A 27,685-nucleotide genomic window follows, 5' to 3' on the forward strand; every position below is an offset into this window, starting at 1 on the left:
TTAAGAATTAATAGAACTCAGCACACACTTTGTAAACATAACAGTATTTTTACATTCTCATTGAACAGTACTATTTCTATGGGTTTACCAACTATATTCCTCCAGAGTGACCACACATGCATATTCTTTTTATAGCAGCGCTTGGCTTCATATTTATACACGTGGGACGTTTTTTAAGACAGCGAGTTCACCTTTTGCTAACCCTGCTATTCTGTTCTCTCACATGTGCAGTTTACTATTAGCCTGGGAACCAGACGAATCTGCGAGCTCATGTTTTATTTGCTCTGGCAGGTGCACCTGGTCCCCCTCCTGTTCAGACAGATTTCCAGCCGACCTGGCCCAGGTTGGGCCAATCACAACCGTTTAATCTAATACGGGGCGGGTTTGATACGATGACTGACAGAAGAGCGCTGCTGAGGCATTTTCGTAAACAACCAAGATGGCTGCCGCTAATGTGGAACGTTCTGCTATCTGCTGAGCAGTATGACGTCCCGGTTAATATCTGTGAAACACAATTGTCCCGTTTTTCACCACAATCAAAATGGTAATTATAATATTATTTTATTTCAGCGCTTACATAGTGTATCATGTTCGGTCCCACTCGTTATTACAGTTATTATTGTCAAGGCTGTTGCTAGGCTATGAGCACGTCCTGGTTTGTGGTCATCCTCGGTATGTTTTCTCTACACCGTCACAGCTCATCTCTGCACGTTGTAGTCTGTTTATATTTTTTTCACTCAGCGCTACGCCACACGTTTGATTGCTCTGATTGGTTGAAATTTGATCAGCTCTAGCTAGCTAATTAAGCTAACGTTAGCCCCATGAGTTGGTTTAAAGCGCTGTCTCCACTTTTCTTTTAGATACTTTTCACTTTAATGTTGTCCAGCTAACTTGTTTTTAAAACCCCAATCTTGTAGAAATAGTCCTTAAATATCCTTGATGGCTACATACATGATTTTGAGCTAAAAGACTGATGCTAAAGCTGCATGTCCCGAGAAAAACATCTCCAACCTCACCAGTTGATGATCCATGGAGAAGACGTGGAATGTATGTTTCACTTTTAACGTTACAGGAGAAACAGCATTCAGGATGAGGACTAACGAATGCGTTTGGCTAACGTCACGCTAACTCAGGTTAGCGTAAAGAGCACAATAGAGCTGCTACCATCAGCCTAAACTCTGATAGCATCCAGGGCTAGCTTCCTCACAGTGACGATAGCAGCTTACAGTACATTATAAACACTGTTTAATCCTTTCCTCACACTTTTGCATTTGTGTTGTGGGTTTTGGGAAGGCTAAAAAAAAAAAAGGACAGCATCCTGGAAACTCTTTAAATGTTGAGCATCACTCTTACTTCAGCCTCTTCACAAACCAGTGGCTGATGTCAGAGACGCTACATCCATGTTTACTGACAGTCTACGAAGCAAACATTACTTGAAAAAAAAAAAGGACATGCAAGAACACACCATGTCTTGTCGCAGCCTTCTGCTGGATAACATGTCCAACACCAACGCCTCCTGTTCTTCATGTAGAAAATGCCTTGACAGTATCGGGTTACCTTGCTCCCAGACCTGCCACTGGCTGATGTGCTTGGCTGCCTGGCTGTCTGAGGACACGAGTGAGACCGGCCTAATGAGAGATAAGAAAGGCGCAGAGGCATATCTGTGTGTTCCAGCATGTGTTCGTGTTGAGATCACCTGGGCACCGAAGGCTCACACCGCGAGGCAGCGAGCAGCCGGAAAATATACTTTTTATGTGTTCAGAGGAGGTATTCTGAAGTTTCACTAAAATTCAAACCACTTAGAGTTCAGAGTTTATGTGTGTGCATTCAGTCTAGCAAACATGTCAAATGCTTTTTCTACCTCATAAAATAACAAACAAAAAAAACCCTTTCAAATGTTTTATATGTGCAGAGAAATCCTGCATTGTTCTTGTCATCTGTCTTCCTCTCCTTTTTTATTAGTGCAATGCTACCTTTTACTCCTCACGGTATGTTTAAGTTATGTATTGAAAGTTAACCGTTGATATATGAATACATGAGTAAATGCAGGCAGCACAAATCAACAAATGCCAGAACTACAAAGCTGTGCATACATCCAAAAATAAAGACAATTAAAATAATTCAGATTTTCAGACCTTTTTTTTTTATGTCTACAGCGAAATGCTCATACTGTATAACACTGGAGAAGTCACAATAAATGCTAGTGAAATGGTCCATCTTGCCTTCTTTTGCAGGCTTTTGAGACAACGTTGGCAAACTTAAGCACATCAAAATTAAAAAGCTGCTGCCATTTCTGCTCATTTGTACACTAAATATACGTTTAAATAGAGTCATGAAATGATGCGTACATGTATTTTGAGGTACTTCTGAATGCCAACATAGTATCCCTCTTTTTATCCTTTTTAGTATTAGAAGTGCACTTCTGTACCTAACTGTATTACTGTTACTACAGTAGTTCACACGTTCACACTCCCTGTATTAAATATTTAAACTGGTGAAGCTTCAAACAGTTGAACAGTTCACAATTAAAGGCCTGAATTTGTAAAAGCCACAACCTCCCAGACTGTGTGAAAGAGGTTTTTCCTTTGGATTCTGGGGGTGTGAAATGTTTCCATGTGGTTTGTGTATTTATTCAACTACAAACAAAGCAAACAGAGGCTGAAATTCAAAAATAGGTCAATGGAAACACAATTTGTTTTTATATCATATATAATATTTTCTAATGTAAGCTGTGCCAAACTGTTCAAACTGTAGTTTCATCTTTAAATAATGATCCACGAAGATTCATATCTGTTGTCACAACACTTCACGGAGCCCAGTTGTTCATGTAGGAACATTTTGGAGACACTATGCTGCTAGAAGAGCAGTGTATTCGGCGTAATTAGGATTTTGTTTGGCAGTGTCTCCGAAGCTTGTTGCCTCTGTAGATAATCCTAACAGGCTACACAATGTGTTTGTCTGAGCTATGGGAGAACTGTGAACTCAAGCCTGAGCCTGTAAGCTGCCACAGAAGAAAATGAATGAACACCCACATTCACAACAAAGCAGACTTTAAGAGAGAGAGGCAGGAAGAGAAAAACAGAGGCAGAAAAGGTGGCTGTTCAAGTGATGACACACAGCAGAGCTCTGCAGCAGAGAAATTACTTTGGAGACTGTTTGTGTAAAAACTTTTGTGTGTCGAGTCAGCCCTGCGTTTGTCCAGCGTTTTCATTTTTTTCAAAAAGGTGCAAGAATTTTAGTGCTTTTGTCATATTAATTTTTTCAATTTGAGCTCAACTGAATTATTCATTATTCTGGCTGCAGATGACTTCCAAATAAAAAAAAACACTTGTTCTTTTTTTCTGCTGAGAGTTAGAAGAGGAGATCGATATCACTCTCATGTCTGTAGGCAAATATGAAGCTAATGCCAGCAGCCTGCTAGCTTAGCTTAGCATAAAGACTGGAAACAGGGGGAAACAGCTAGCTGGCATTGTCCAAACAACAAAGTCCTCCTACCAGTACCTCTAAAGCTCACTAATTAACACGTTATATCATGGTATTTAATCTATACTCTATAATCTATATGCTTAAAACAACAAGATGTGGGTTTTTGTGGTGTTACATGCTGGACTATTTCTTGGCTTGGAGCAGCAACTTCCTGGACCACAACTATTTGTTTTTACTAGATATGAAATCATAATTTGTGGGTTGCTGGTAGATGGATTTTGTTAACTTTGAACAGCGCCAGACTAGCTGTTTCTGTTAACGGTCTCCTGGCTAGCTTTGTATTTAACAGACAAATATGAAAGTGGTATAGAACTTGTCATCCAGCTCTAAGCAAGAAAGCAAATAAGCCTTTGGAAAACAATACATTTTTAAGTTTGACTGTATATATAAATATTAAATATCAATTTCATAAAACATCTTACTTCTGAAATGTGTTAATATTCATTGCCCATGCCATACCTTAGTAGGTGACTTGAATTCATATAAATCCATTGATTTTCATTTAATTGTTGATGACTTTGTGAGTCTGGGGCTCATTAAAACAACAGAGCGATGCAGATGCACAGCTTAGCGCCTTCAAACTCGCATCTATGACCTCCAAGGACCAGTGCGTTTAACAGGGAACTGCCTCTCATTATTTAAACTTTATCTGCTGTCTCATTATACCCGTGTTCTGTTTTTTTAATTTTTCTATTACTGTCTTTGCAATGCAAATCCTCTGCTTAAATCAGCAGCTCTGTGTATCCAAAGGCACGGGGAAAAAATGACTCATCCTATTAGTGTTGAGAAATCTGGGCACTTGGGGAAGTAGTCAGGGTGTAAAAGGGGAAAGGAATATTCCCATCATACTAAATGCTGCTTTTTTCCCACTAAAGTATGATTTATACGAGAGAGAAAGACTTCCTACAATCTTTGCAGCGCAGCATCAGGTCTGCAGTAAACTAACGTGTATGTGCTGATATGCCTTCCTGGATGGTGGATGATAGCTCATGTGTCATGACTGCAGGCCTATCACTCGCTGTGTTCCCCTCGCAGTGTGAGCCAATATGTTCAGCAGACATAGATGTGGGCAATGCCTAATGGAATCCAGTCAGCATGGCTGATACCATCACCAAGTCACACTGCCAAGCCTCGATAACACCAGGCTCTCTCCCTCTTTGGAGCTATGGCAAGTGTCCTGGAGAGCCCTGCAGGATGTTACATATTAATACTTCTCGACATTTGCTGGGTGATAAGCAGCCTAGGTATAAATATTTCTTTTTATGAAACCACTTCGGCACAGCTTCATAGAAGACAATCTCCGGCTATTTTCTCTTCATGGACCTGTATCTGAAAACAAATGCTCTGTCCTCAGTAACCTGTACTTCTTAAAGAGGCATCGCCACACGGAGGTAAAGTAATGCATACGGGAAGGCATGGATAGAATAGGATTCTTATCGTCACTATATTGTATGATGTGGCATTAAAGTTCTAGCTTGGGATTAATAAAGGATTATCTTATTTTATTGGGAAATATACTCATTCGCTTTTTAGTTCAATGAGAAGATCTCATGTTTGTATGGTATGAAGCTACAGCCAGGAGACAGTTAGCTTAGCTTACATCTCATTTGTTTGTACAAAAAGACAATTCTCTATTTAACAGGGTTATGTGCTGCAAACCAGTAGCCAGATAACCAGTAGAGCCTCCAGGACGTTACTGGTTTCGACCAAGAAATAACCCAGTTAAACCGTGATTGTTGTTTTTACACAAAAACAAACAAGATCAACAACGTGTTAATTCGTGAGCTTTAGAGATGCTGGTAGGCAAATTTTGTTACGTTCAAAGAGAGTCAGGCTAGCTGCTTCCCCCTGTTTCCAGCCTTTATGCTATGCTAAGCTAACCGGCCACTGCAGCTACATGAGAGTGGTATCAATTTTCTCATCTAATTCTCTGCAAGAAAGCGAACAAGCGTATTTTCCCAAAATGCCAAACTATTCCTTTTTAATGGAGAGAGAATTTTCTTACACAGTTATGAGCCACATAATCACCAGATATGAGCATGTGTGTGTCTTCACGTTACACAACCTTGAAATCCAAATGTGAAATGCAGAGTGAAACGAATACAAACCACACAGACCTTCTGCTCCTCCCTCCCTCTGCCGAGTTATAAATTCATGTTCTATTACCCCATCAAACTTGAATCGCAGTTTATAAGATCACATCTGAAATTCCAGGTCACAGCTCATGCATCCCCAAATACTTGTGGTAACATCATCTGGTCTTCATTTCTGGAGTCTAACACGCCGACTGATAGAAGTAGTTTACAAATGTGTTGTGTTTTGTTTTCTTTTTCACGTCAAGAAAAAAGGTAAGGAAGACTGTGATGAAGAAAGCTTTCACAGTTATAAATGCTGAAATAATGAAGCAGGGCTACATATGGAGATATATTTAAATGTGTGCATCAGCCACCGCAGCGCTGCATGAGTTATGAGATTGCCTGATCACTTGTCATGGGCTGGCATAAGGGAATGAGGCATGTGTCATATCTTGTTTAAGCAGCCTGATGCAGTGTGTTTTGGTGGATGGTTCACAGCTACTCCTCAGCCTCTCATTGCAGCTCATGTTGTTGAACGGTTCCTCCCCTCCGGCTGTTAACTGACTGGGGAAGTTTCCCACCGGATACCATGACAACGGCTGGCATCCGCGCTTTGCACCGCGGCAAATGGAGGTCATCTGAAGAGACAGCACCCTTACCTCTTACCTTCAACGCCACTGCTACCATAGCTACGCGAGCAGGCAGACTCTCTCAGCCCTCAGCCATCCCAGCATGCAGTTCACCTCTCAGCAGGCTGGAGCCACGCATCCATCCCGACGCACATATGGTCACGCAGAGGAATTCAGGTGCCAAGAGACGAGCGCAGCATGTGCTTGCATCTCTTACACATCCAAGTCCTTGGGGCTTTACATATCCAAGTCCCTCCAGCTCGATGTAGAAATAAAAAAAACAAAAACAAAAAAAAACACAAGAAGCTGCTGCAACGAACGAGTTCAGCACTCCCCTCTTGGCAAGTAGCCCCCAGCCTGAAATGATCTAGACACATTAATTATTCATCACAAAGTAAAGATTCCATATCTCTGATGTGTGTCATCAAAAGGGTATTTTCAGAGTTGGTTTCTTTTCCTGAACCAACCTCAAAATCCACAAAGTTACTGGCAAGATTTTAGGATTCATCTGTTTTGTGTTTTTGTGTAAAGTTTTTCATCTGTGCTTGGATTTTCTCAGGTTATACATCTATCTTTCAGAGTGACATTAAAGCCACGATCATAAGATCTGTTTCGCTTTAGTTTGATTATTTTAAAGCATACGGTAGACCTTCTCTTTCCAGTGAGACCACACACACTTTCATGAATGTAAATTATTTATTTTACTATCGAACTGAAGACTTCATGGTGCTCTAACATGAAGAATCTTCTCTTTCGGTGTCAATGGTGTTTGACTCAGCTACAGTATGTCATGATGTGGCTCTGTGTCTGGTGCTGGGGGCAATAAATACTGACTGGAGGGCTGTGTGTGTGTGTGGGGGGGGGGGGGGATACAGCAGAGCCTCCTGCAGTTAGGGAGGACAGGTACAGAGGAGGATGAGCCTGCAGAAAAGTGTTCAGCAGCATTTTACTGTTGTAGCTGGTTTGCCAGTTTTACCCGGATGCTTTCATGTATGTGTTACACAGACACAAAATAAAAACATCCGAGGCCAACTAGACACTGTTTGTGTCTAAGCATCATGTGTTTATCATGTGTTTTTTTTTTTTTATGTAAAATCTGAACCTACCTAAAAAGTAACTAATACCTACAGCTATCATATAAATGTAGAGTAAAGTGCAGTTTCTCCCTCTGAAATGTGGACTAGACGCATAGAATAGCATAAAATGGTAATACTCAAGTAAAACGGAAGTACCTCAAAAGTTTACTTATGTACAGTACTTGAGTAAATGTACTTTTCACCACATGTGAAAGAAAAGCCCAGAAACGTTTAAACATTTCATTATTAACATACAGACGGATATTGCGAAAAAGAAAACATGAAAACAAAATTACAAAGCTAAATAATTGTGCGCACCAGTCTTAGAAAAAGAGCCTGTTCCTCAATATTGCATTCAGCTCATGACAGTGAAGACAGTACAAGATGAATTGGCAGTGACAGTGGAGCCAAATGGCATCGCAAAGAATTGAGAGCATGAATAACAAACCGAATCAAATATTAAATTCATTCAAAGGGGGATAACACTGGCAATGACAGCGTAATCAATCCACATTTTGGCCTGATCTATTATGTAACAGCTCAGACAAAAGAACACAAATGAAGGAAGAAGTCGATTCCTCCTCTGCTGCGAAACCTCTTTTCCTTTCACCCTTTCTTGCTGTCCTCGCTCATCTCTTAATGTTCCCTTTCCTCTTTCTTCTCCTCCTCCAGATCACTTCCAGTCCATTTTCTTGTGCAACTTCAGTATATTACAGTTTTGTGTGATAGCATGTGGTAGTTTCACATTTCAGAGTTATTTGCGGCGGTTTATATGTGCTACCACTACAGAGGAGAGGACCGCCTGCTCAATTTCGTTCCTTGTGACAGATTCCATCTTCCACGTATCCATCTTTCTTACCAGCTTGGGCCACATTGCTTCTGAAATAGGAAGGAAAGGTCACAACGTTAATGTACAAAGTGACAGCAGATACATCACCTAAATCTATGGTGACTTTTGGCAATACATCCCACACATGGACACTCAATTTTCATTGGGAAAAAACAGGGGTGATGAGGGAGACTTGGAAACTGGAAACACACAAAGTCTCTTCATGGCTCGACAAGCTTTTCTAATTGTTAATGTTTTTTAACGAGGAGATAAACAGAGAGGAGAGGAGTTATCCTTTCTAATATAACCGATATTTAAAACAAACTATACACTCAATATATTTGTCATTAAATTAATCTTCATTTTGTAGATTTTAAAAACAGATGGCAACCACTTCATAATGGAGACACATCTCAAGACTGTGAATTTAAACCATTAAGAGACATATTTTCTTTAACAATGCATTTGCGTTTTAGCTTTTACCCATTTTTCTCAGTCGTAAATATAATCATGTCACCAAGGACACCATAAAAGTGTCCATACTGTTCATTCCCGTCCTTGTTTAAGGACATTTCCACATGACTGGAGGTTGTGGGGGGTTTATTTGGCGTTTGGTGCTGCCTTATACTTACTTACATTGCTTTAAACTGCTTTCCTGCACTTTTATCACACCACATTTCCCTCCATCCAAATTGTTCTTTAAAATAAATGTTTTTTTAAATAACACTTTCTCACAGTAAGTAAGAGGGCACCAATTTTGATTTTATGCCATCATGCTTTATTTTACATTTATCCTGCAGATTACAGCTAATGGAAGCAGCTTGCTTTTGATTTGTCGGTTGGCTTCACCGGGTTGTGAATGACAGTTGAATATTTATCTTGGAGTCCAAAAAAATATGTGGGGGAATCAGGGAGGCAGAAACTGGAAGTAAGATGCCTCTGGCTCTCGCTGTGTTCCCAAATGTGCACATTAATTTGAGAGGTTTTTCAAAATGTTCAAATGTATAGCCTGATATTGGCTCTCTGCTGCAGCTTTGCAAAGTGTGATTGATGGCAGTTCTTGTTGTTTACTGTGCCATGTTGAAGTCACTGGGAGGGAATGAGCCTGAAAAGCAACTCTGGCTATGATGGCAAAACTGAAAATATTGTAGAGGTAGGATGTAAATATCAGCTAAATTAAGGATAAAGGGATGACAAATAAGATGAATTAAACAATTAAACAGTTTAAAGCTGCATTACTGGATATTTTTATATTAACAATAAAAAAAAATACGTATTTGAAATGTCCCCCTCAGCTCTACAGAGAGTTTTAGCAGCTCTCAGCTCATTGTTTTGGTTTTACAGTTTTATCAACCAACTGAACACCATTGCCCAGAACCAAACAACAAGTTAGAGACCAGCTGGTGAATATAGTGGCGCATTTAGCTGCTAAAGAGACTGTTTTTTTTCTCAAAAACAGAGCTAAAATGAAACCTTCCTGTAACAGGACAGGTCATAATGATTTCACAGAAAACTACAGTGAAATGCCCAAGAGCAGATGTTCGAGTTAATGTATGAGAATGCTATGTTTATGGTCATTAGGGTGGATTTTTCCGTCACAGATTCGGTGAAATGTCCTGTAGATTGCAGGCTGTTGGAGCCATTAGTAAGGAGGCTTTTTTCACACCCTCTGTCTCTCTCCATCACTCTTTGTCCTTGTGGGTGATTAGAATGCACCCTGGTTGTCTATCTGCTTGCTCATTAATCACACTGCGAGAGACTGAGCCGAGCACTAAATATACAGTTTGTCCTCATCTCAGCACTCCACACAAAGTGCTATTACAGCAGAAAACCACACAGGGTCATAAATGACTCATAAGCATGGCTACGGGTTGGCTAGCACTTGTTATAGTAACCCTACCAACACGTAGGGCAGAAAATGACTCCCCACCATTTATGTAAAATCTTACTCCCATTAAAAACAAAATATACCCACAGCACGTACAGGTATTCAGTGTATTTTATCATTATATAACAATCTTTTTCAGAGCCCAGCAAAAACGTTCTCACTTTTGAAGGTCTTGCCAACTCCTGAACTTTAAATGAACATAATGTATAGAACAAAACATGCTATATGTTCCTTGTTTTGAAGAACTGTGTGTCAGGTTCTATCAGTCTTCATCTCTGCCTGAAGCCAGTGAAGCGACAGACAGCAAATCTCCTGGTAGTGATGTAAATAAGAATCAAGAGCCTCTCCATCAATACACAACTTATTAATTGTAGTGTCTATAAGCTTTAATGGATGCTACATTTCTTAGGTTTCCCCCTTAAGCATAACCTCTCAAGTTATGCCATTGACCATTCACTAAGCCATTCTCTCTTTAGTTAGCATACTGTTGCTACACCTGTCAAGCTTCCCATTCTTGGTTTTAAAACAAAGTGGGGTCTTAAATATGCACTTTATGGCTAAAAAGCTACATGTCTAAAAAGTCAGCATCCTCACCAGTTGACGGTGCAAAACGTGAGAATAAAGAAACTGCATTGTTTTTATATAACAATGTAAAGCTATGAGGATGAAAAGGAAAGATTGTTAGTTCGGTCTAACATAACCATGTTTGGCTGCTCAGCTTATATACTTGGACAAGCAAGACGGCGGTTTTATTGTTTGTAGTTTCAAACAGTATGTTTCACTCTCAATGTTAAAAAGAGAACATAACCACTATGTTTGACAAAGGTCAAAGGTTGCTGGAGTCTGAACTTCTTTGTGATCCAATAAAGAGCAGTGAACATCATGCTTAACTCTTTTTTGTTTTTACATAACCTGTAAGTCCATACAATGACGTAATGATAGGCTACCACGTGGCCTCTGGAAGTAACAGCAGGTTAGGTTACTGCTGTTGGTAGGTAGTTAGCCGCACGTGCTAACGTTTGAATGTCCTTATCATTTATACCTTTTATAAGATGGTAATAATAGATTCACCTATTGTACATTTTAGTCATTGTTTGTGGTTTGTTCAATCGATTCCTTTTTTTTTTTTTTTTTTCTTAAAATGCCAAATACCGCTGTTAACACAGCCCCATGCACACCGCAGTGAAAGCAGTGACATCCAGTGCTTGACAGGCCTGCCGTGCCAGCTACGGTCGCTAAGACTGGATAATCACTGATCAAATCAAACATCTTGGTGTTTTTATTGCTTGATTTTCATCCTGAGAGAAGACTGACTGGAAACTCTGCCAGAGTCAACCCAAAGTTAAACCTTGAGTACCGTCAATGAACATTTCCGAGCCCACAGGTGTCAAAGGATGCAAATGAGGACATTTTGTTTCATGGGAAAAAATGGCTGCAGTAATAAGGGCAGACAGCGTTCACCCCTCAAGCCTCACTGGTACCAATAATTTTCGACACTTTTAACGGAGGAGGATATTTGTGATTCAGCGGAGAACGTTAAGTCAACAGGCTGCCAACAATAACCAGAACTTCAAATAAATTGGCAATATGCCTGATGTAGTCAACCACTCAAATGTCAAGTCAAATCAGGTCTCCTGGGAGGAGAAGTTGCACTGAAAAGAAACATACTTTACCAGGACACACATAATATCCTGTGACTTCAAGGATTTGATTAAAAAGAACAAGGACACTATAATAGGGATTCCTTTTTATATTCTCCTTTCTCTAATTATTCTGCTTTAGATGGGCCTCCAAACATTCAAAGACCAAGCTAACGGCAGCCATTTACCTGCAACCTAAACTCATAAGCCATTATTGCTGCATGATTCACAGGCAAACATAATGAGCTTGGAGCAGTCGCCCCACTAATGGAATCCAAACACTCTTTTTTTTTTAGATATTGTTTTCTGTTGAAAAGAAGGACCGGCTACATGTGTGAATGTGGAGTGTTTTGCATTTTTAGCACTAAATGTCTGCTCTTTGACAAGTCTGAAGAAAACACAGTATGTCTACACCAACACCGATTTAATTCTTGAAAAATAAATATCTACTACAGCAACTGCAGGTGTGAGCCTTAATTATGATAACGATCCTGTCTTTAAGATTCCACCTTGTCTCTCGGGAAAAGGGATGAACGCGAGACTCATTTCCACTGGGAAATGCGGGGATTTTGCCCCTCAAAGGGGCCTCGTGGGGGATATCATGTGAAAACAGTTGCATAATATCTTCTGACTGTTTATTACATCTGAGAAAATCAAACGTTTAACGGAAATCCCGTGCCACAGCTGGGGGTGTGGCGTTTACGTGGCAGTCTAACAAAAGACAAGACCGGGTTGCATTATGGGAAGTGTAGGATCTTCTAAACTTTTTGGCGCTTAACCCAAATGTGGGCCTAAAAGTCCAAATATCTCTGCTGCACTGATTTTAACCATTTATTTTTCAAATCTGTCTCTTGTGTCCCCCAACTTTATGGAAGTACTACTCCGCCAAAACATTGGAGTACACAACTAAAACCTCCAAAAACTAAAAAGCGTGCCATGTGTTCTGTCTAATGCTTCATTTCGCTTGTTTATGGCGTGATATAGAAGATTTAAATCACATGATCAGAAGCTCCACATACACTATTATGTAGAGAACATCATTTCACTCACATCAACAATAAATATACAGATATACCCATAAATTGCTCAAATAAGACCAAATAGAAAGGCTACCATATTATGTGTAAATTGACATACATTTACAATTTCATCCAAAAGTACACACAATCTACCTCAAACTAAATAAAAAGATACTTAAAGCTCACACTTAGCTGTGAAGTTTTATTTTCTTTGTGTGTTTTACCTGTCGGTTGAATGTCTAACATGTAATTTGACGCATTGACAATTAAAAAACATGGGCCAGTATGTATTAAATTCCTCCCTACAGCATGATGCAATATTCCCTAAACAGTGTCAATCATCATCATCGTTGGTGTTTTCATATTTTCATAAACAACCAGCTTCAAACTGTTTTATTTCTTCATCCTGATGGGTTCAAGAGTCTCTGGGGTGAGTTTTCCCTCCAGGTAAACAGCGTCCCGGGTGTGAGGTGCTATGTTTTTCTCTGACAGGTTGTTTGCTCAGGAAGATGTCAGCGGTTCATCTGCAGCATATTCGCTTTGAAATAACACTTAAAACTCAACACGGGAACAGTGGGTTTCTGCAGGAAGGAGAAGGAGAAACAAGCTGCAGAACAAGATGCACTGTACACTTTACTGTATAAATATATGTGACGTCTACCAGTGCAGTGTCAAGGTTTCACAGTACAGCAAACAGAACTGCTGAGACCGAGCAGGATTCGAGCACGGCTTAATCCTCAGAGCAAGCAATGAATCATACAAGAGATGTCTTATTGACTTATCGACCTTTACACACGTCAAAGTGGTTGCCTGTTTTGTATCCTCCCCCCCCCCGTTTCAATTTGAGCCACAATAATTTTCGGGATTGCAACTCTCAAATTTCACGCTTGATTTCACATTTCTCTCCGCATTTATGGAGAAGCAGTTGTGTTTGCTTACGCAATTTACGTTAATAGCTCTGAAGATTGTTTTTGCTACGGCTCGGACAGCCATAATATGTGGGAAGTTGCTTTATAAAAACCGTTGTACCCTATGTCACAGATCATCTAGCTTTGTTTCACCTTGGAGGTATGAGATTTTACATGGCATGAAGCAAAGGGATTTACTGACATGACAACACGTCATTACACCATGATAAATAAATAAATACACAGACTTTACCTTTTTGAAAAACCAACCACTGATGCCGTTACTGTCAACTTCTTTCCATTCCAAGCAGAATCTCATTGATCCAGTAGCAGATCTCCAATATTACAACCAGTCACTGCTGCAGTCAGAGCCACAGCTCATTGACGACTACTATATTCAATTATTTTGTTTATACTTCTGTCATCACCTCATCATCTTCTAGATGTAGAGAGAAATAAACAAAATGGAAAACACATGGAAAAGAACTTTTAACCAAAACCAAAACAACGAACAGCAGGACTGTCCTTTTTTATTCAACATTTGAACCACTATTCAAACTCATACAATTAAAGCTAAAATATGTACAAAGCACGATCTTCCTCTTACAAATGAAAAGTTAAATTCATAAGAAATAAAACACACTGCTCAATTCAATACACGTACAGGTTTTGTTGCTATAGTATCACTTGGTCTGGTATGACCAGTAGATTATTGTGGCTAATGTTTGCGAATGTTAGCTTACTTTAGATATTGTTGTTGTTGTATTAAATTAAATGAATGAGTCAATTTGCTGACTTTATGACCACCCTAAAATTGTGCTACTGTTACACTGTGTTTTAGTTAATTCAGATAATCTAATGATAATTGGGAAATGTAGGGAAATTAAACATTTGCATGTTTTTCTGTAATTGCCACTTGTGGCCACAGTGGCCGCTGTTTAGTAAAAGTTACGCACTCTGGCTTTAAATTAAAATGATTTCAAATTGTTTTCAACAATTTCTCAAATTCTTTCCCATTTGTTCAACTTTATTTGAAAGAGTGACAGCCCTAGCAAGCAATAAACAGGGTGCCTCCTTTGTAACAGAGGGGTGGCTCCTTGTTTATACTTCACATGCTCTTGAAAAGCAAACATACAACAACTGGGTCCAAGCTGCGCAAGCGTTTGTCTGTTCAAGCTTCGTGCTGTCAAACTTTTTGAATGAATGCTCTCGAACAACTTTAGCCCGTGATGTGCCCTTCTAAAAGAAGTCTGCGGGGGGGTGCAGATTGTCTGGGCCAGATTCACTCTTATAATGACTTACCAGAGTCTGACCTTACGTGTCAAAGGTAAGGTGTGAAGTGAAGTCGAGCATGACATTTATGGGTCATATCTGCTGTAAATGATTGGAGCGCCCTTTGTCTTCATGGTTGGAGTTAATGGGGATGTCAGGGAGAAGGTGAGGCCACGTCTGACAGTGGAAGAGAGGAAACACGGAGGTGAACATCAGCAGTTTCACAGCACACGTGGCTATCGATAGCCATATTGACAGTCGTGGAAATCAAATACATGATCTTTGGGCGATGTGATGCTTTCTCTAACCAGTGGCCATCTCTGTGCCATCATGTGTGAAAATAGCACAATAAAGGTCGGTGCAGCGTAACCTTTGGGCAGAGTGTCACCTTGCAGCTGAACACACAGACCTGATACACAGCAGCAAGCTGCCCTTTAACACGCCATCGTGATTGATCGGCTCTGAAGGCTTTACTCTCCTCATTCAGTGAATATTAGGTAAATCACTGTCTCTGAAATTACACAGTTAATGCAGAGTCTTTAAAAAGAAACCGCTCATTAAGAGAGATTAACACCCTGTAATGTAGTGACGCTAATGGCTGGTATTCTACCTAAGCTTAAATAATATGCAGCAGGCGTAATTACTGACACCGTGAAAGTTTTTCTGTGCATGCACGTGGAAGACTGCACAACTATTGTTTCACTGACAATACTTTTTTTAGATTTTGCATTTTAATTAAAAACTACTTTGAACACAGCCCCAGGAGGAAATCACTCAGAAAAGAGAAACCCCCCCAAAAAAAACTGTAAACAAAACATTATCCAAAAATGTCAGCTGAGTGCATTTTCTCCCTCTTTTAGTTTCACATACACTCAGAAAGAAAAGGTCTGACCAGCAGCCATTAAACAGCCATTAGTTCAGCTGACTCACCTCTTCAAGGAGCAGTACGGCCCAAGGCGCAGTGATGCACTGTGGGTCACATTATGGTTCAGTTACTGCAGAATCTCAAAGGTTAATTCAAAGTCAGCACATTAATTCTTCAATAAATCATCCTTTACACCTAATTATTTTCCTTCCCTGTTCGACTGTCAACAGTTAGCACAGGTAGCGCCTCTTCCTGTCCTCAAACCACCTTCAGAAGAGTAATGAGTTAACAAGCTCAAGTCCAGGTAAATCTCTGGTTAGCCAAATATGATAAGCTTGCAGATCATAATGAAATTGGCTGCATTCCATTTTCAACAAGAGGCAGCAGCTAAAGAAGTTAAAGAAAGTCTCCAGCCCTCCATCGGCTCCCTCGTCCACTGAAGGCGTTCAAGTCTGAATTAATTCACTCTGTCGGCTCTACTTGTCAGTAACTATTAACGGGCATGTGTCCATATTTATGGACGTTGGTTCAAGAATGAAAGGTATATCTTGGTCATCATTTTCAGTTTTGTAAGGTTTATGAAATCTAGCTGATGGATTGAGGTGCTTCTCATCTTCATTGTCTTTCCAGTCCTTTAGCACCACACTGTGCCTGAACTGGGTAGTACAGTTGTTAGAGAGTGTGTGTCTATGTGTGTGTGTGTGTGTGTGTGTGTGTGTGTCTGTGCGTGTGTGTGTGTGTGGCATTTTGCTGATCTTCTTTTAAAGGATATCAATTTACGGCCTTAACATGTTGAGTAATACAAATGCCTGTGTGTGTGTGAGAGTGACAAATAGTGTTAGAGTGAGAGGAACTACCAGGACTTAGAAAACACTGTCACACAGCAGAAAAGAGGGATCATGCTGTGACCAATTATGTGATGAGACATTTTTTTGTTTAGCTTTTTTCTTTTTGGTTCCCTTTTTTTGCCAGTTTTCCTGTCAGCGAGGTTGTTGTGTGCCGCTTTCTGCAGCGACATTTGCCACCAAAAACAAATTCATCCCATCCACATTCGTTATTTTAATCCCGTCTCTTAAATAGTGGTGTGTTTCTTCACTTACATTAACAGCAATAGATGATGAGTTGAACCACAAGATACAGGTGTCTTTACTGTTCAAGTGCAAATCACGTACCGCTCACGTACCACTTCCGCTGTTAAAAAGGTACAAAAACACAAAGCAGAAACATTCCTACTGACCTCCTACTCTTAAATGTGAGTTAACCTCTGCTGGGGACCACCAAGCATTACTCAAACTGACAGAAGTTTATTTTAAACACAAGTGGGGATCTCATGTCAGGCTGAGTTTTGGGGAAATGTGTCTAAAACGATGCGTAAATAGAATATTTCCATTTGTTTGGATGGTGCAGCCATAACGAAAAACACTCCTGGCAACTTCGGTGCTTAAGCGTAAACATCATGTGGCTTCAATAAAATGAATTTAATTCTTGCAGAGGGTTGGATAAGATGGTTGATACCACTTTGTCTGTAGGGTAAGTGTGAATCTAGTTACAAACCAGCAACCGGTTAGCGTAGCTTAGCACAAAAACTGGACACAGAGCAACAACTGGCCTGGCTTTGTCCAAAGTTTTTACACTTAGATGTTTTTTGTTTGGATTAAACAAAAACAAGATATAACATGTTAATTTGTGAGTTTTAAAGGGGTTAAACGGTCCAAAGGTAGCGAAATTCATTAATCCAAGTATTTATTGTTAAGCTAAGCTAACTAGCTGCTGACGCTAGCTTCATATTTACCGTACAGACAAGAGAGTGGTATCAAAGACAACGAATAAGCATATTTACTTTTAAGACTTGGAACAAACAGATGTAAACATGTACTATAAGTAATGTTTCCAAGTAGTATATACATGTTTTTTAAACTTAAAAAGCTACTTAAGAAGGGACGACCGTTCGAGAGATTAAATTCTGCTGGTTTTATTACTTGTATTTAGTAGGTGGGGGTTCATGTACGTCATTTTATTTATTACCTGACAGGAAGTCATGTGACTGGATAACTGGCTCACCTGTACGGCAGGTAAAACTAGGATTTTGAGGAGTGGCACTGTGGTTAAAAAGCCATGGCCTGCCAAACCTTTCCTGTCTCTCTCTGCCCCTTCTTCTCATCTTCTCTTTAAATCGTACTCACTATTGTTTCAATCGCTCACACAAAAAATATGATGCTGCCAGTCTCACTGAAGCTGCCGTACATTTTCAGCAATCCATCATCCACGCCATATTAATCACAGACTAGCTGCCATCCACTTTCTGAATTAGCTTTGCAGAACGGCACCCTTCTGAGATAATCACTTTTTCATCACCAGCAACGTGACGTTTGACAAATTCAGATGTGGATATGACAAAACAAAGGACAGATGAGTGTCTCTTTGTTCAGCCACTCGCAGAATATTATTCAATGGACGATGCGTTCGCCATTAGTGGCTCCGGTATGGTTAGCGCATCAAGATTTTACAGCCTTATGCTGTTTGTTATAGCATTTAAGGTCAGTTAGGCAGCCTTTAATGTCTATTTAAATGGCAATTTCTAATATTTTAATATTTTCCATGAACTTGGATCCTCCTGGTTGTAGCCTGATGGAGTGTCGTAATGTTGTGGAGCTTTTAAATAGTGATTCAATTGAACCTGATCGGAAATAAATCGAATTTCCGTCTTTTAAATGATGGTTTCGTCTTTTTACTTTGATAATAATCTGTAATAACCAGATATATTTTTATTTATCTAGTTATGTGGATTGATGTACATTATGAATTGTTCCAACTGGATTGACATCTTTATTTTTACGTCACTTCATAAACACAAGTTTTGATTTTCTCTACAGTGAGACAGCATTGGAAAAGTCATGTCATTCGAACATGATGTGCAAGGAAACAGTTTCTTTTAAAAAGCTGAGCACCATCTTATTTGATAAAGGTGAAAATAGCAAAAAGCTCTACTGACATCCAGAAAAATTCATATCAAAGTTGGCAGTAAGAGGGAGCATTCAGGACTGGTTTGTGATCTCTGAGAAACTGCTTTCCATTAAGTTCAAAGCACGAGTTAAAGTGCTTGAAGATCGAGTCCACCGGGAGCTGTCAGCTATTGGTATATTTTCTTTCTTCCTGACAGTCGCACTGCTCTGTATGTGTTCGAGGTTGTGTATTAGTTGTCTGAAACTTGATGTGCGCTGCTATCGCCTTTGCCCATGTTAGACTCTTTATCAGGGGAGACATGGCTGTCTTTTTTCACTAAGATAACGGTTTTCATGCTACAAATACTGCCAAAATACGTCCATTTGCTTTATACCGACTCACTCAAGGAGCTTGTCATCTTATGGTCTATATACGCTCAAAGTGTTAGGATTTAGCACCAGTGAAACGGTGTCTGCTGAGGTCCACTGGTTTCGAGTGAGACTTACAAGAGTACATTTGCCTTCAGTCGCAGCACTGAATGTCAATCTGCATCACAGACACCACATTCATCTGTTGCAATGAGCGCACACTGCAGGTAAGTGAGTGGGGGGGAGGGGGGATGTTTGACATGACACTGCCATCCAGTGGTGTGATCTATTAAGTCCCCACGTCATTTACAATACATATACACGTGACAACAACTTCAGTAACAATCTGGGTAGTAATTAAACACAGACAACGATACGTTGTTGGCATTTCTTTAATAAACATTTGCCAAAGGAGGAGGGAGGGGGGACAAAATCATTTTAGTACAAAAAAAAAAAAAAAGACATTGTTTCCTTTTTGAACTTGGGTTACATGTGTTTTTGTTTTGCTCATGATTTTACAACACCTACTTGCAAAAAGGCATGTGGAATTTAAAGTGAAAACAGCCTTTCTCCATGAAGTCAGATCAGATTTGCCGCAGTCGTCCAAGTGCTACCAGTTTCTCTGGAACTTAACAATCCTTTTCCTCAAATAGCTCCCTGTGCTCATACCTAGGCCATCAACCCAAATCAACTGAGCCGTAACTGTTTCAACATAATCACGGCCATTAAAACAAAAAAAAACAAAAAAAGGAGGACACTACATTACTGGTCATATTCCTAGTTTCCTGCAGATAAAGCACATCATCCATTTCCTTTCATTGCTAAAATAGTTTCCGCCTACTTCAGTCAGTAGTGCAAAACATTAATACTAGTCTGCCCGGGAGCAATTACAGGAAGGCTAAAGGTAGAGATTTAAAATTTACCCGACCTGATAAATGTACACTCAAAAAAGGTAAAAGTTTAATTTAAAAGACAGCAGAATAGATTACAAAAAAATATGAAAATGGTATGAGCAAGAAAAGCTCCTCCGGTGTTATTCAGCTGTCCTGCTGCAACATACTCCACATTCCAGACTGAGGAGGATACAATGCCTTACACAGATTTAAGTTATTACAAACTGAGTGTGCATCTCCACATCTGTCTGGTCTGGCCTGGCCTGAGAGGCTTCAGGCTCAAAACTGAGTCCGCTTGTCCATTGTCACAAACTGCCATTTCATATTTCCAGTCTTTCAGAAAGGCAGGCCTCGTCCTCTGATTGTTGCTGTTGAGTTCACATGAGGGACGAAACCTAGGGGTAGTGGTGGAGCCCCGACTTGGGAAGGGGATCCCCAGGGTTGTCCTGGTGCTGGGATGGGTGGGGGAGGAGGTGCACCATCCTTTCTAGCCATGGCGTGGTTGTACATGTGGATAGCACTGGGGTTAGGCTGTCCCTCCACAGGTAAGGGGCTGTGATTGTACTTAAAACGGTGGTCCTTGTCCCCAGTGAACACCATGCTGCTGGGTCCAGTGGCTCCAGCGCCTGGAGGGAAGGGGTCTGGGTGGGCCGGGGCCAGAGCGCTTGCAGCAGACGAGGAGCCCGCAGCCTGGATTGGTACGCTAAACACTTCTCTCAGAGCGTGAGGTGGCAGGCCTCCACCTAACATGTGACCCATGTAGCCTTCCCCAAACCCTGCAGGAGTGAAGGGTGGAGGAGGTGGATGGCTGTAGTCTCCCCCGTATCCTGGTCCCTCTGCAGTAGGTAGCGGTGGGTAGTCTGGCTCGGGGGGTCTCCCTCCATCACCTCCACCTGCAGACGCAATAGGGGGAGCGTGGCCAGTCTTGGGTTCGGGTGGAGGCTGCCGGTAGTCCAGGTCAGCATGTGGAGGTGGCTCTGGAGGCTCAGGTGGTCTCTGGTCTGGGGGCAGGATGGACACTCCACTTACTTCAGGCACTGAAAGACAGGAATTACAACATTATATCAAGTATCTCTCTCTCCTCCAGCCTTTCCTGCCTCTCTCTACCGTCCTGTAAAATAAAGTGAAAACCCCAAGTAGAAAGAAGTACTCCACTCGATCTTCAGCTGTCTGACTGAAGAGATTAAACAGAACAAGGGTTACCTGGAGAGACTGGGCTGGGTTCTGGAGGCTGTTTGGCATCTGGAGGAAGAGGCTGCCCCCCTGGTGCTCCTCCTGCAGGGTTGGTACTCTCCGCCCCTTCTCCACCGTCACTTGGTTCCTGCCTCTGACCCTGCTGAGCCTGGAGGAGCTGAGCCAGCAGCATCGTCATGGCTGTCTGCGTGGCAGCTGCGGCCTCTCCCTCTGGAATACCTGACGGTGCAGACATGGGGGGTGAAGGAGGCTTGGGCATTGGGGGCGTACGGGGTACTCCTGCAGGAGCAGCGGGCTGTGGAGGCTTGGCAGGGGTAGGTTGAGGGGGAGGCTCAGCTGGCTCAGTGGGAGCTAGGGCTTTGGAGAGCTGCTGTAATGTTTCCTGATTGACCTTTGTGCCCATGGACTGGACAAACTGGGCCGTGCTGACTGCACTCTTGGGCTGGCCCAGGAGGTTCAGGAGGACCGCCAGCTGCTCCTGGGTTAGCTGGGAGTTTGGACCCTTTGGGTCTGTAAGGAGACAGAAAAGTAACTTGAGCATGGAGGTCCATTCTTAACCTTTCAAATACATATCTGGGATGAAATATTCTAAACTCAAGGTTCATTTACTGGCTTTTTCTGATTCACGGTACCATTTGTTCCAATTACTCTACAAAGCAGCCAAGCTTTCATGACCTCTGAAACTGATATACAAGTATTAAAGAGTATTTTGCATCCACATTTCCAAGAGCTAGGAGTTAAGCGTTTATCGTGTACACCAGTAGCTTTGGATGCATTGCACTGCAGTGTTATTTACCAGTGACTGACAAGCTAATAGTTACACGATATAAATACAGACAGTAGTTGAACTCACCTAGCAGCGCAGAAGCAGCCACATTCTGAGCTTTGACACCTCCAGGAGCAGGGAAGCCCTGGGGAGTGTTACTACGGCTGTCGTCAAGGCCCAGCTCTTTGCGGGGGGCCTTAGGGGCTGCCAGTTCCTCTGGTACCTGCTTCTGTCGCCGACGTTTCTTACTCCACAACTCATGACAGTCCTGCCACAGTGGAAGACTGGAGAGATGGAAAGAGTTAACATGGTCAAGTAAAACTTTCGTAATCCTGATAATAAACTGCAGGATTAACATGTTGATGCAACATGAAGGAAAACCTACTCTGGTGGGGGCATCTTGTCTGGGTCCACATCCTTGAGGAACTCGCTGCCGAGCGCTTGTTCAGCTGTACAGCGTTTGCTTGGGTCCAAGTTCAACATGTGGTCAAACAGATCCAGGGCAGACGGAGGGATGCTGGATATCAACAGAAGCATAAGCTTTCAGTATAATGCACTGCTGGAGGGCCCAACCCTTAAATATTACATCATATACATTAACTTACAAAGCAAACTCCTCTCGTAACCGTCTCCTGTACTGTTTCTTTGGTTTCATGGTGTTGAAGAAGGGAAGCTTTATTACATCTGGCCAGACAGCGGGGCAGGGGCTGCCACATATTCGGCTAAAAGACAGAAATTTGTTTTGTTAATTTTGTTTAAGCAGAACTTGGCAATGTGTGGAAATAATAGGCAACAGTGACGTCCTACATAACACACAACAATTTCTGACAACACCCAGAGAACTGGCCTGACTTGTTTCTTTTAAGTGCATCACATTTGCCTTCACCAGAGCATAATGTTGCACCTTGCTATGTGAATAAATAAGGTGAGGTAAGTAAATGGGAGTTGTATTTCTTCCATTTCATAGTTTCCCACAGCAGAGGCGGACTACCTCCAGGGCAGTCATAACAAAACACAGCTTGTGGCTGCGTAGCATCATGGTCGATAGAGGCGATCAGTGGAAAAAATTAGTACCGCTTTCTCTTCCTGTTTTAGATAGCGGAAACCCCTTCTTAGTCTGTCTACTGCTCAAGTGGGTGCAGCACTATGTGGGAACCAGTCAAAAGTTCAAAACTAAATCAAAATTTTAGACATTTATATGTTTGCCTGATTTAACCTCAACTTACCTGATAAGCTCTAACTGGGCAAGCTCCTGGTTAGCTTGGAAAATTGGTTTCTTTGTGAACAGTTCTCCAAGAATGCATCTGTGCAAGATACAAAGCGAGACACAATTCGTACAAAAAACAATACTGAGTGGGCAGATAATCAAGTAACATACAGTAAGTAAACTTAAGTCCGTATCCTGCTCTTACCCGCAGCTCCACACATCAATAGCCGGCGTGTACCTCTCTTCTCCCAGAAGTAGCTCTGGGGGACGGTACCATAGTGTAATCACTTTGTTGGTGTATGGACGACTGAACAAAAGAGAAGAGGGTGCGTTTGTTATTATTACTACTACACACTATAGTGAAAATAAATGTGGTGTATATCTACCAAGAACATAGAGGGCTCACCTCTCTTCAGAGTTATACAGCCGAGCAAGCCCAAAGTCTGCAAGCTTTATTTGACCTCTGATTAGGAGGGGGAAAGAACAAATTAAATGGAGTTGGGAAAACATGTGACTATGTAATAAAGCATAAAGCTGTTCATTCTGTTTGAGCGTAAAAAGATTGAGGACTCACTTGTTATTGAGCAGAATATTGGAGCACTTGATGTCTCTGTGCAGAAAGTTCTTCTTGTGGCAGTAATCAAGGCCCTCCAGCAACTGTCGCATGAAGGACTTGATGTGGCTCTCGTTGAAATGAACCAGGCCAGACTCGAGCAAACCCATCAGGTCGTGGTCCATGTATTCAAATACAAGATAGAAAGCACCTGAGAGGAGAGAATAAAGATTTAGCCATCAAAAAAAATACCATGTATTAAACAAATCGATGTTGTGTGGCAGGATCATGGAGCCACTACGAGTGAAAACATAATGTACCTTTATCGTTCTTGAAATCGAGAGCATCCTCCTTGTCTGTGACAATCTCCTTCATGTTTATGATGCTCTTGTGGTTGAGTTGTCGCAAAATCTTAATCTCTCTGATGGCTGTGATTGGGAAGCCCTCCTTTTCATTGTCCAGTCGAACCTTCTTCAAAGCCACCATTTCAGCTGTGAAACAGAAGAAAGAACAGCATGTCAGGACTACATCACGAGCTGGTGTCCACTTTTCCAGCAGACCTTTCAAAATAGATTATCATCAACCTTTATTTTACTTCTAAAGAACACTGAGAATGGATCCATATTCACAATATGGAGTTACGAATAAACGCATCTTCAAAACACTCACCGGTGTCTTTGTCTTTTGCTTTGTACACCTGACCGTAGGTGCCTTCCCCTGTGATTCCAATTATCTCAAACTTGTCAACACAGCGTTTGCCCCAATCTATCTCAGTTTCCTTGATTTCACCATATCTTGGGCCACAAATTCTGGGAATGACAAGAAAATATTTCAAGTGAAAATACAGCAAAGAGCAGAAGAAAAGGTGATAGAGCACTAAATGCACCATAACATACTTAGGTCTCCGGCGAAGTGTTTGGGACTTTTTGTCCTCAGGTGGACTGTGCGGGGAAGACGTGCCACCAGGAAGTTCGGGGGGCAGAGGCAAGTCGGTAAGAAGCTGACGGGCCTTTCTCTCTGACTTTTTCTTCCCTGAGAGTGAGCTGTCCTTCAAGCTGATAGTAGAAAAATGCAGAAGATACAGATACACAGAGATTGCGGGTAAGTCTTGACAGTCAAGTATAAAAGGTGCATAAAATTTCTAGGTCAATTGGCACAACAACACACCCCTACCTTTCTCCTTTATCCATGTGCTCAAGAACTGCTTGGGGCAGTGGTAGAGATGATACAGTAGAGAGGAGTGGACCAATGGCTCGTTCCTTGTCTTTGCTCTGTCCAGGGGCTGGCACTTTCCTTTTGTCCCGATGTACAGAGTCATCTTTCCCCTTTCCATCTCTGTCCCTGCTGGTCTGGTGGTCAGTGGTCCTCTTGGACGACCGGTCAGAGGGGGACTGAGGCTGGCTCGATGTGGGGGTTCTGGGACCTTTCTCTGGTTGTGGTGGAGAGGGAGGGCGGCCCTTTCTGGATGAGTGATTGGACTTGGGGCTGGGCTGGTGAACAGAGGAGGAACCCTTGGTTGGAGTAGATGTGTTGCTGGAGTTCTTGGCCTTCGCAGCTGCTTCTGCAGCTTTAGCCTTTTTCTGCTTACTGAGCTCGGCAGCAAGACTGGTTTTGAAGGTGAGCGTGCTCGGCGAGAGGCTAGAGGGCCGACTGCGGGAGCGAGAGTGGCGGTGACGGCTGCGAGAACGTGAATGCCTTGAGGATGAATATGGACTTCTGCTACGTGACCTTGCAGATCGCCTGGAAAGAAAATGACATGGAGACCTTTTAAGGTTTCATTTCACCATTACAAACTTCAAGTGACTGTTTCATTTACTTGCATGGGAGATAAAAATCTAGAGGTTATCTAAATTTCAAGAATGCTGTGCCATCAATAGAAGTGTAGAAAGCGAGTTATTACACGCATTCTACAAATTGCATTACGTCACACACAGGACTTTTTTTCCCTCACTCAACAGACAATAAGTCTGGTTTAAGGCTTTTAGAAAGGCACAACAGCAAATATTGAAAGAAAACACAAGGACACAATATACATAAATGTCACAACGTTGTCCTTGTTTGGGTTGCACAATTATTTCAAACTGTAAAAACCTACATTCAATGTTGTGGAGAATCAATGCCCAATCAGTGAAAAACAAAATTTGTATTAAATTTAGGTTTGTGTTTACAGATATTTCATAAAGAGGAAACATTGCCTCAAATTTGTAACAAACGTCATCCTATTAGCTGCTTTATAAGAACTCACCTGACATCTGGACTTGGGCTCAGGGACTTTCTGTATGGACTTCGTGATCTCCTGCGGTTTCCATAAGGACTTGAACCAAACTCTCCTTGTTCATATGGACTATGTCGGCCATAACTCGGGGACCTGCGCCAGGTCGCTGGGCTCGCAGGGGATCGCTTCCTTTTGTTGCTGGAGTATGAACTGGGTGACTTTGGCATGCCATATGCCCCATACACATCTGCATCCCGGTTGTAATATGTGGAACTGGGAGAGAGTCTTTTGCTCCCGTAAGTTGGACTTCTTCTAGATATTAGCTGGTTATAACCACCAGGAGACTGGTAGCTATATGAATATGATGTCCCATAGGGACTTTCTGCTTTCAAACCAGGACTTCTCCTGTATGCCCTGAGGTCTTCACGGTCATCTCTGTAAGATTGCGGAGCATCTCTGTATGCAGATGGGGGCTCTTTATCAGATCTTGTTTTGCTCCGGTGACTTTTTGAATCCCTTTTATCTGCAGATTGTGAGGACTGAGATGTAGATGTCCTTTTACCATTTCTGTCATTGCTCCTTGTAGTGTCTCTGTGATTTTTAGAGCCACTAAGGCTACCTCCACTCCTAGCTTTTGAGGAGTCTCTCTCACGGCTCTGGTGGTCTTTTTTCCTGCCTAGCTCCTTCTCTTGCTTGCTCCTCTCAGATGGTCCTCTTGTTTGTTCGTCCTTGCTATTGCATACTCCCTCCCGGTCTCTCGGGTGACTTCTGTCTGGGGATGCTGGTCCATTATAGTCACCAAAGTCAACATCGCTGAGCCGCTCCACTGACAGCCTGTCAGCATGGGGGTCAAGTTTAGGAGAGGGGCTCCCAGAAAATCGCTCCGACTGGGAGCTCACGTCATCATACTCTACCAATGTCCGAAGTTCAGCCTCTTTTTCAAAAGTGCTTTTTCGGTCATTACCAGGGTCTCCTGTTGTACCGGTATGCCACAAGTCTCTTTCCTTGGTCTGTCTGCGTTTCTTTCTCCTAGAAGCCGATGACCGCCTCTTCTCACGGTGTCTATCTCGCTGTGTAGCACCGCTCCCTGGTTTACTAACGTTGCGCCTGTCCTGCCTGTTAGCATTTCTCTGTGCAGAGGGGCTCCGTCCCCGACCCTCACGAAGCACCTCCGAATTAGGCATTTATCTACCAAATAAACGCTATAGCCACGTTGAGAATGATATTTATATTATATATTTTACCTAAGCTATGTTCCTTGTTGTGTTGTGGAACAAAACATTGGGCTAGCTGTGTAACAGGCTAGTTAGCTAACGTTACAGCAAATTCGCAATTAGACAGCCAGCTAGCTAGCTAGCTAATTCACAAGCTTAACATTAGCATTACAAAGCTAGCTCGCTTGAGGTTTCAGAAAAAGTGAGTTACCCCAGACGATAATGCATGACACTTGGTGCCTGCAGATTCCGTCACATAAAATCCACAATATGGCGTTTAATTATAAAGCCAGTCGGTACTCAACCATTGTACTCCAGGACGGACATCTCCCAGATTTGCTAGCTAATGGTAGTCGGTTTAGCCAGCTAGCCTCCAATAGCTAACTGTGTCCAGCTAGACAGTCGCATTCCATTTCATGGTCAAAGTACAGGCCCAAAGCCACTCTAAATTTAAAATCCAGTTCTTCTGAAATGTTGCAGTTCGAGCAAGCATGTAAATCCATTAACCAGATAGTGTTAAAGTGGAAGTAAAAAAAATCCTTCTCCCCCTCACAAACTTCTTCTCGCCTTCCATCACACTCCAATGTGCAACAAGGAAGTGAATAGCACACGAGTTGGCTGAATAGCCGCCGCTAGCTAGCTAGC

General features: G+C 41.9%; 1 protein-coding gene across 1 annotated transcript; it reads right to left on the reverse strand.

Moving 5' to 3' along the window:
• Positions 1-19,374: 19,374 nt before the first annotated feature.
• cdk13 (cyclin dependent kinase 13) lies at positions 19,375-27,010 on the reverse strand. The gene is given in 15 exon segments (XM_070928406.1): positions 19,375-20,531; positions 20,613-20,915; positions 21,067-21,595; positions 21,939-22,135; positions 22,237-22,368; positions 22,457-22,573; positions 23,078-23,155; positions 23,264-23,365; positions 23,465-23,521; positions 23,633-23,822; positions 23,932-24,102; positions 24,281-24,420; positions 24,508-24,666; positions 24,785-25,351; positions 25,857-27,010. Coding segments are annotated over 15 exon segments (4,200 nt in total). The 3' UTR covers positions 19,375-20,227.
• Positions 27,011-27,685: the final 675 nt, after the last annotated feature.

This window comes from Enoplosus armatus, chromosome 21 (assembly GCF_043641665.1).
Source record: "Enoplosus armatus isolate fEnoArm2 chromosome 21, fEnoArm2.hap1, whole genome shotgun sequence".
Classification (NCBI taxonomy): Eukaryota; Metazoa; Chordata; class Actinopteri; order Centrarchiformes; family Enoplosidae; genus Enoplosus; species Enoplosus armatus.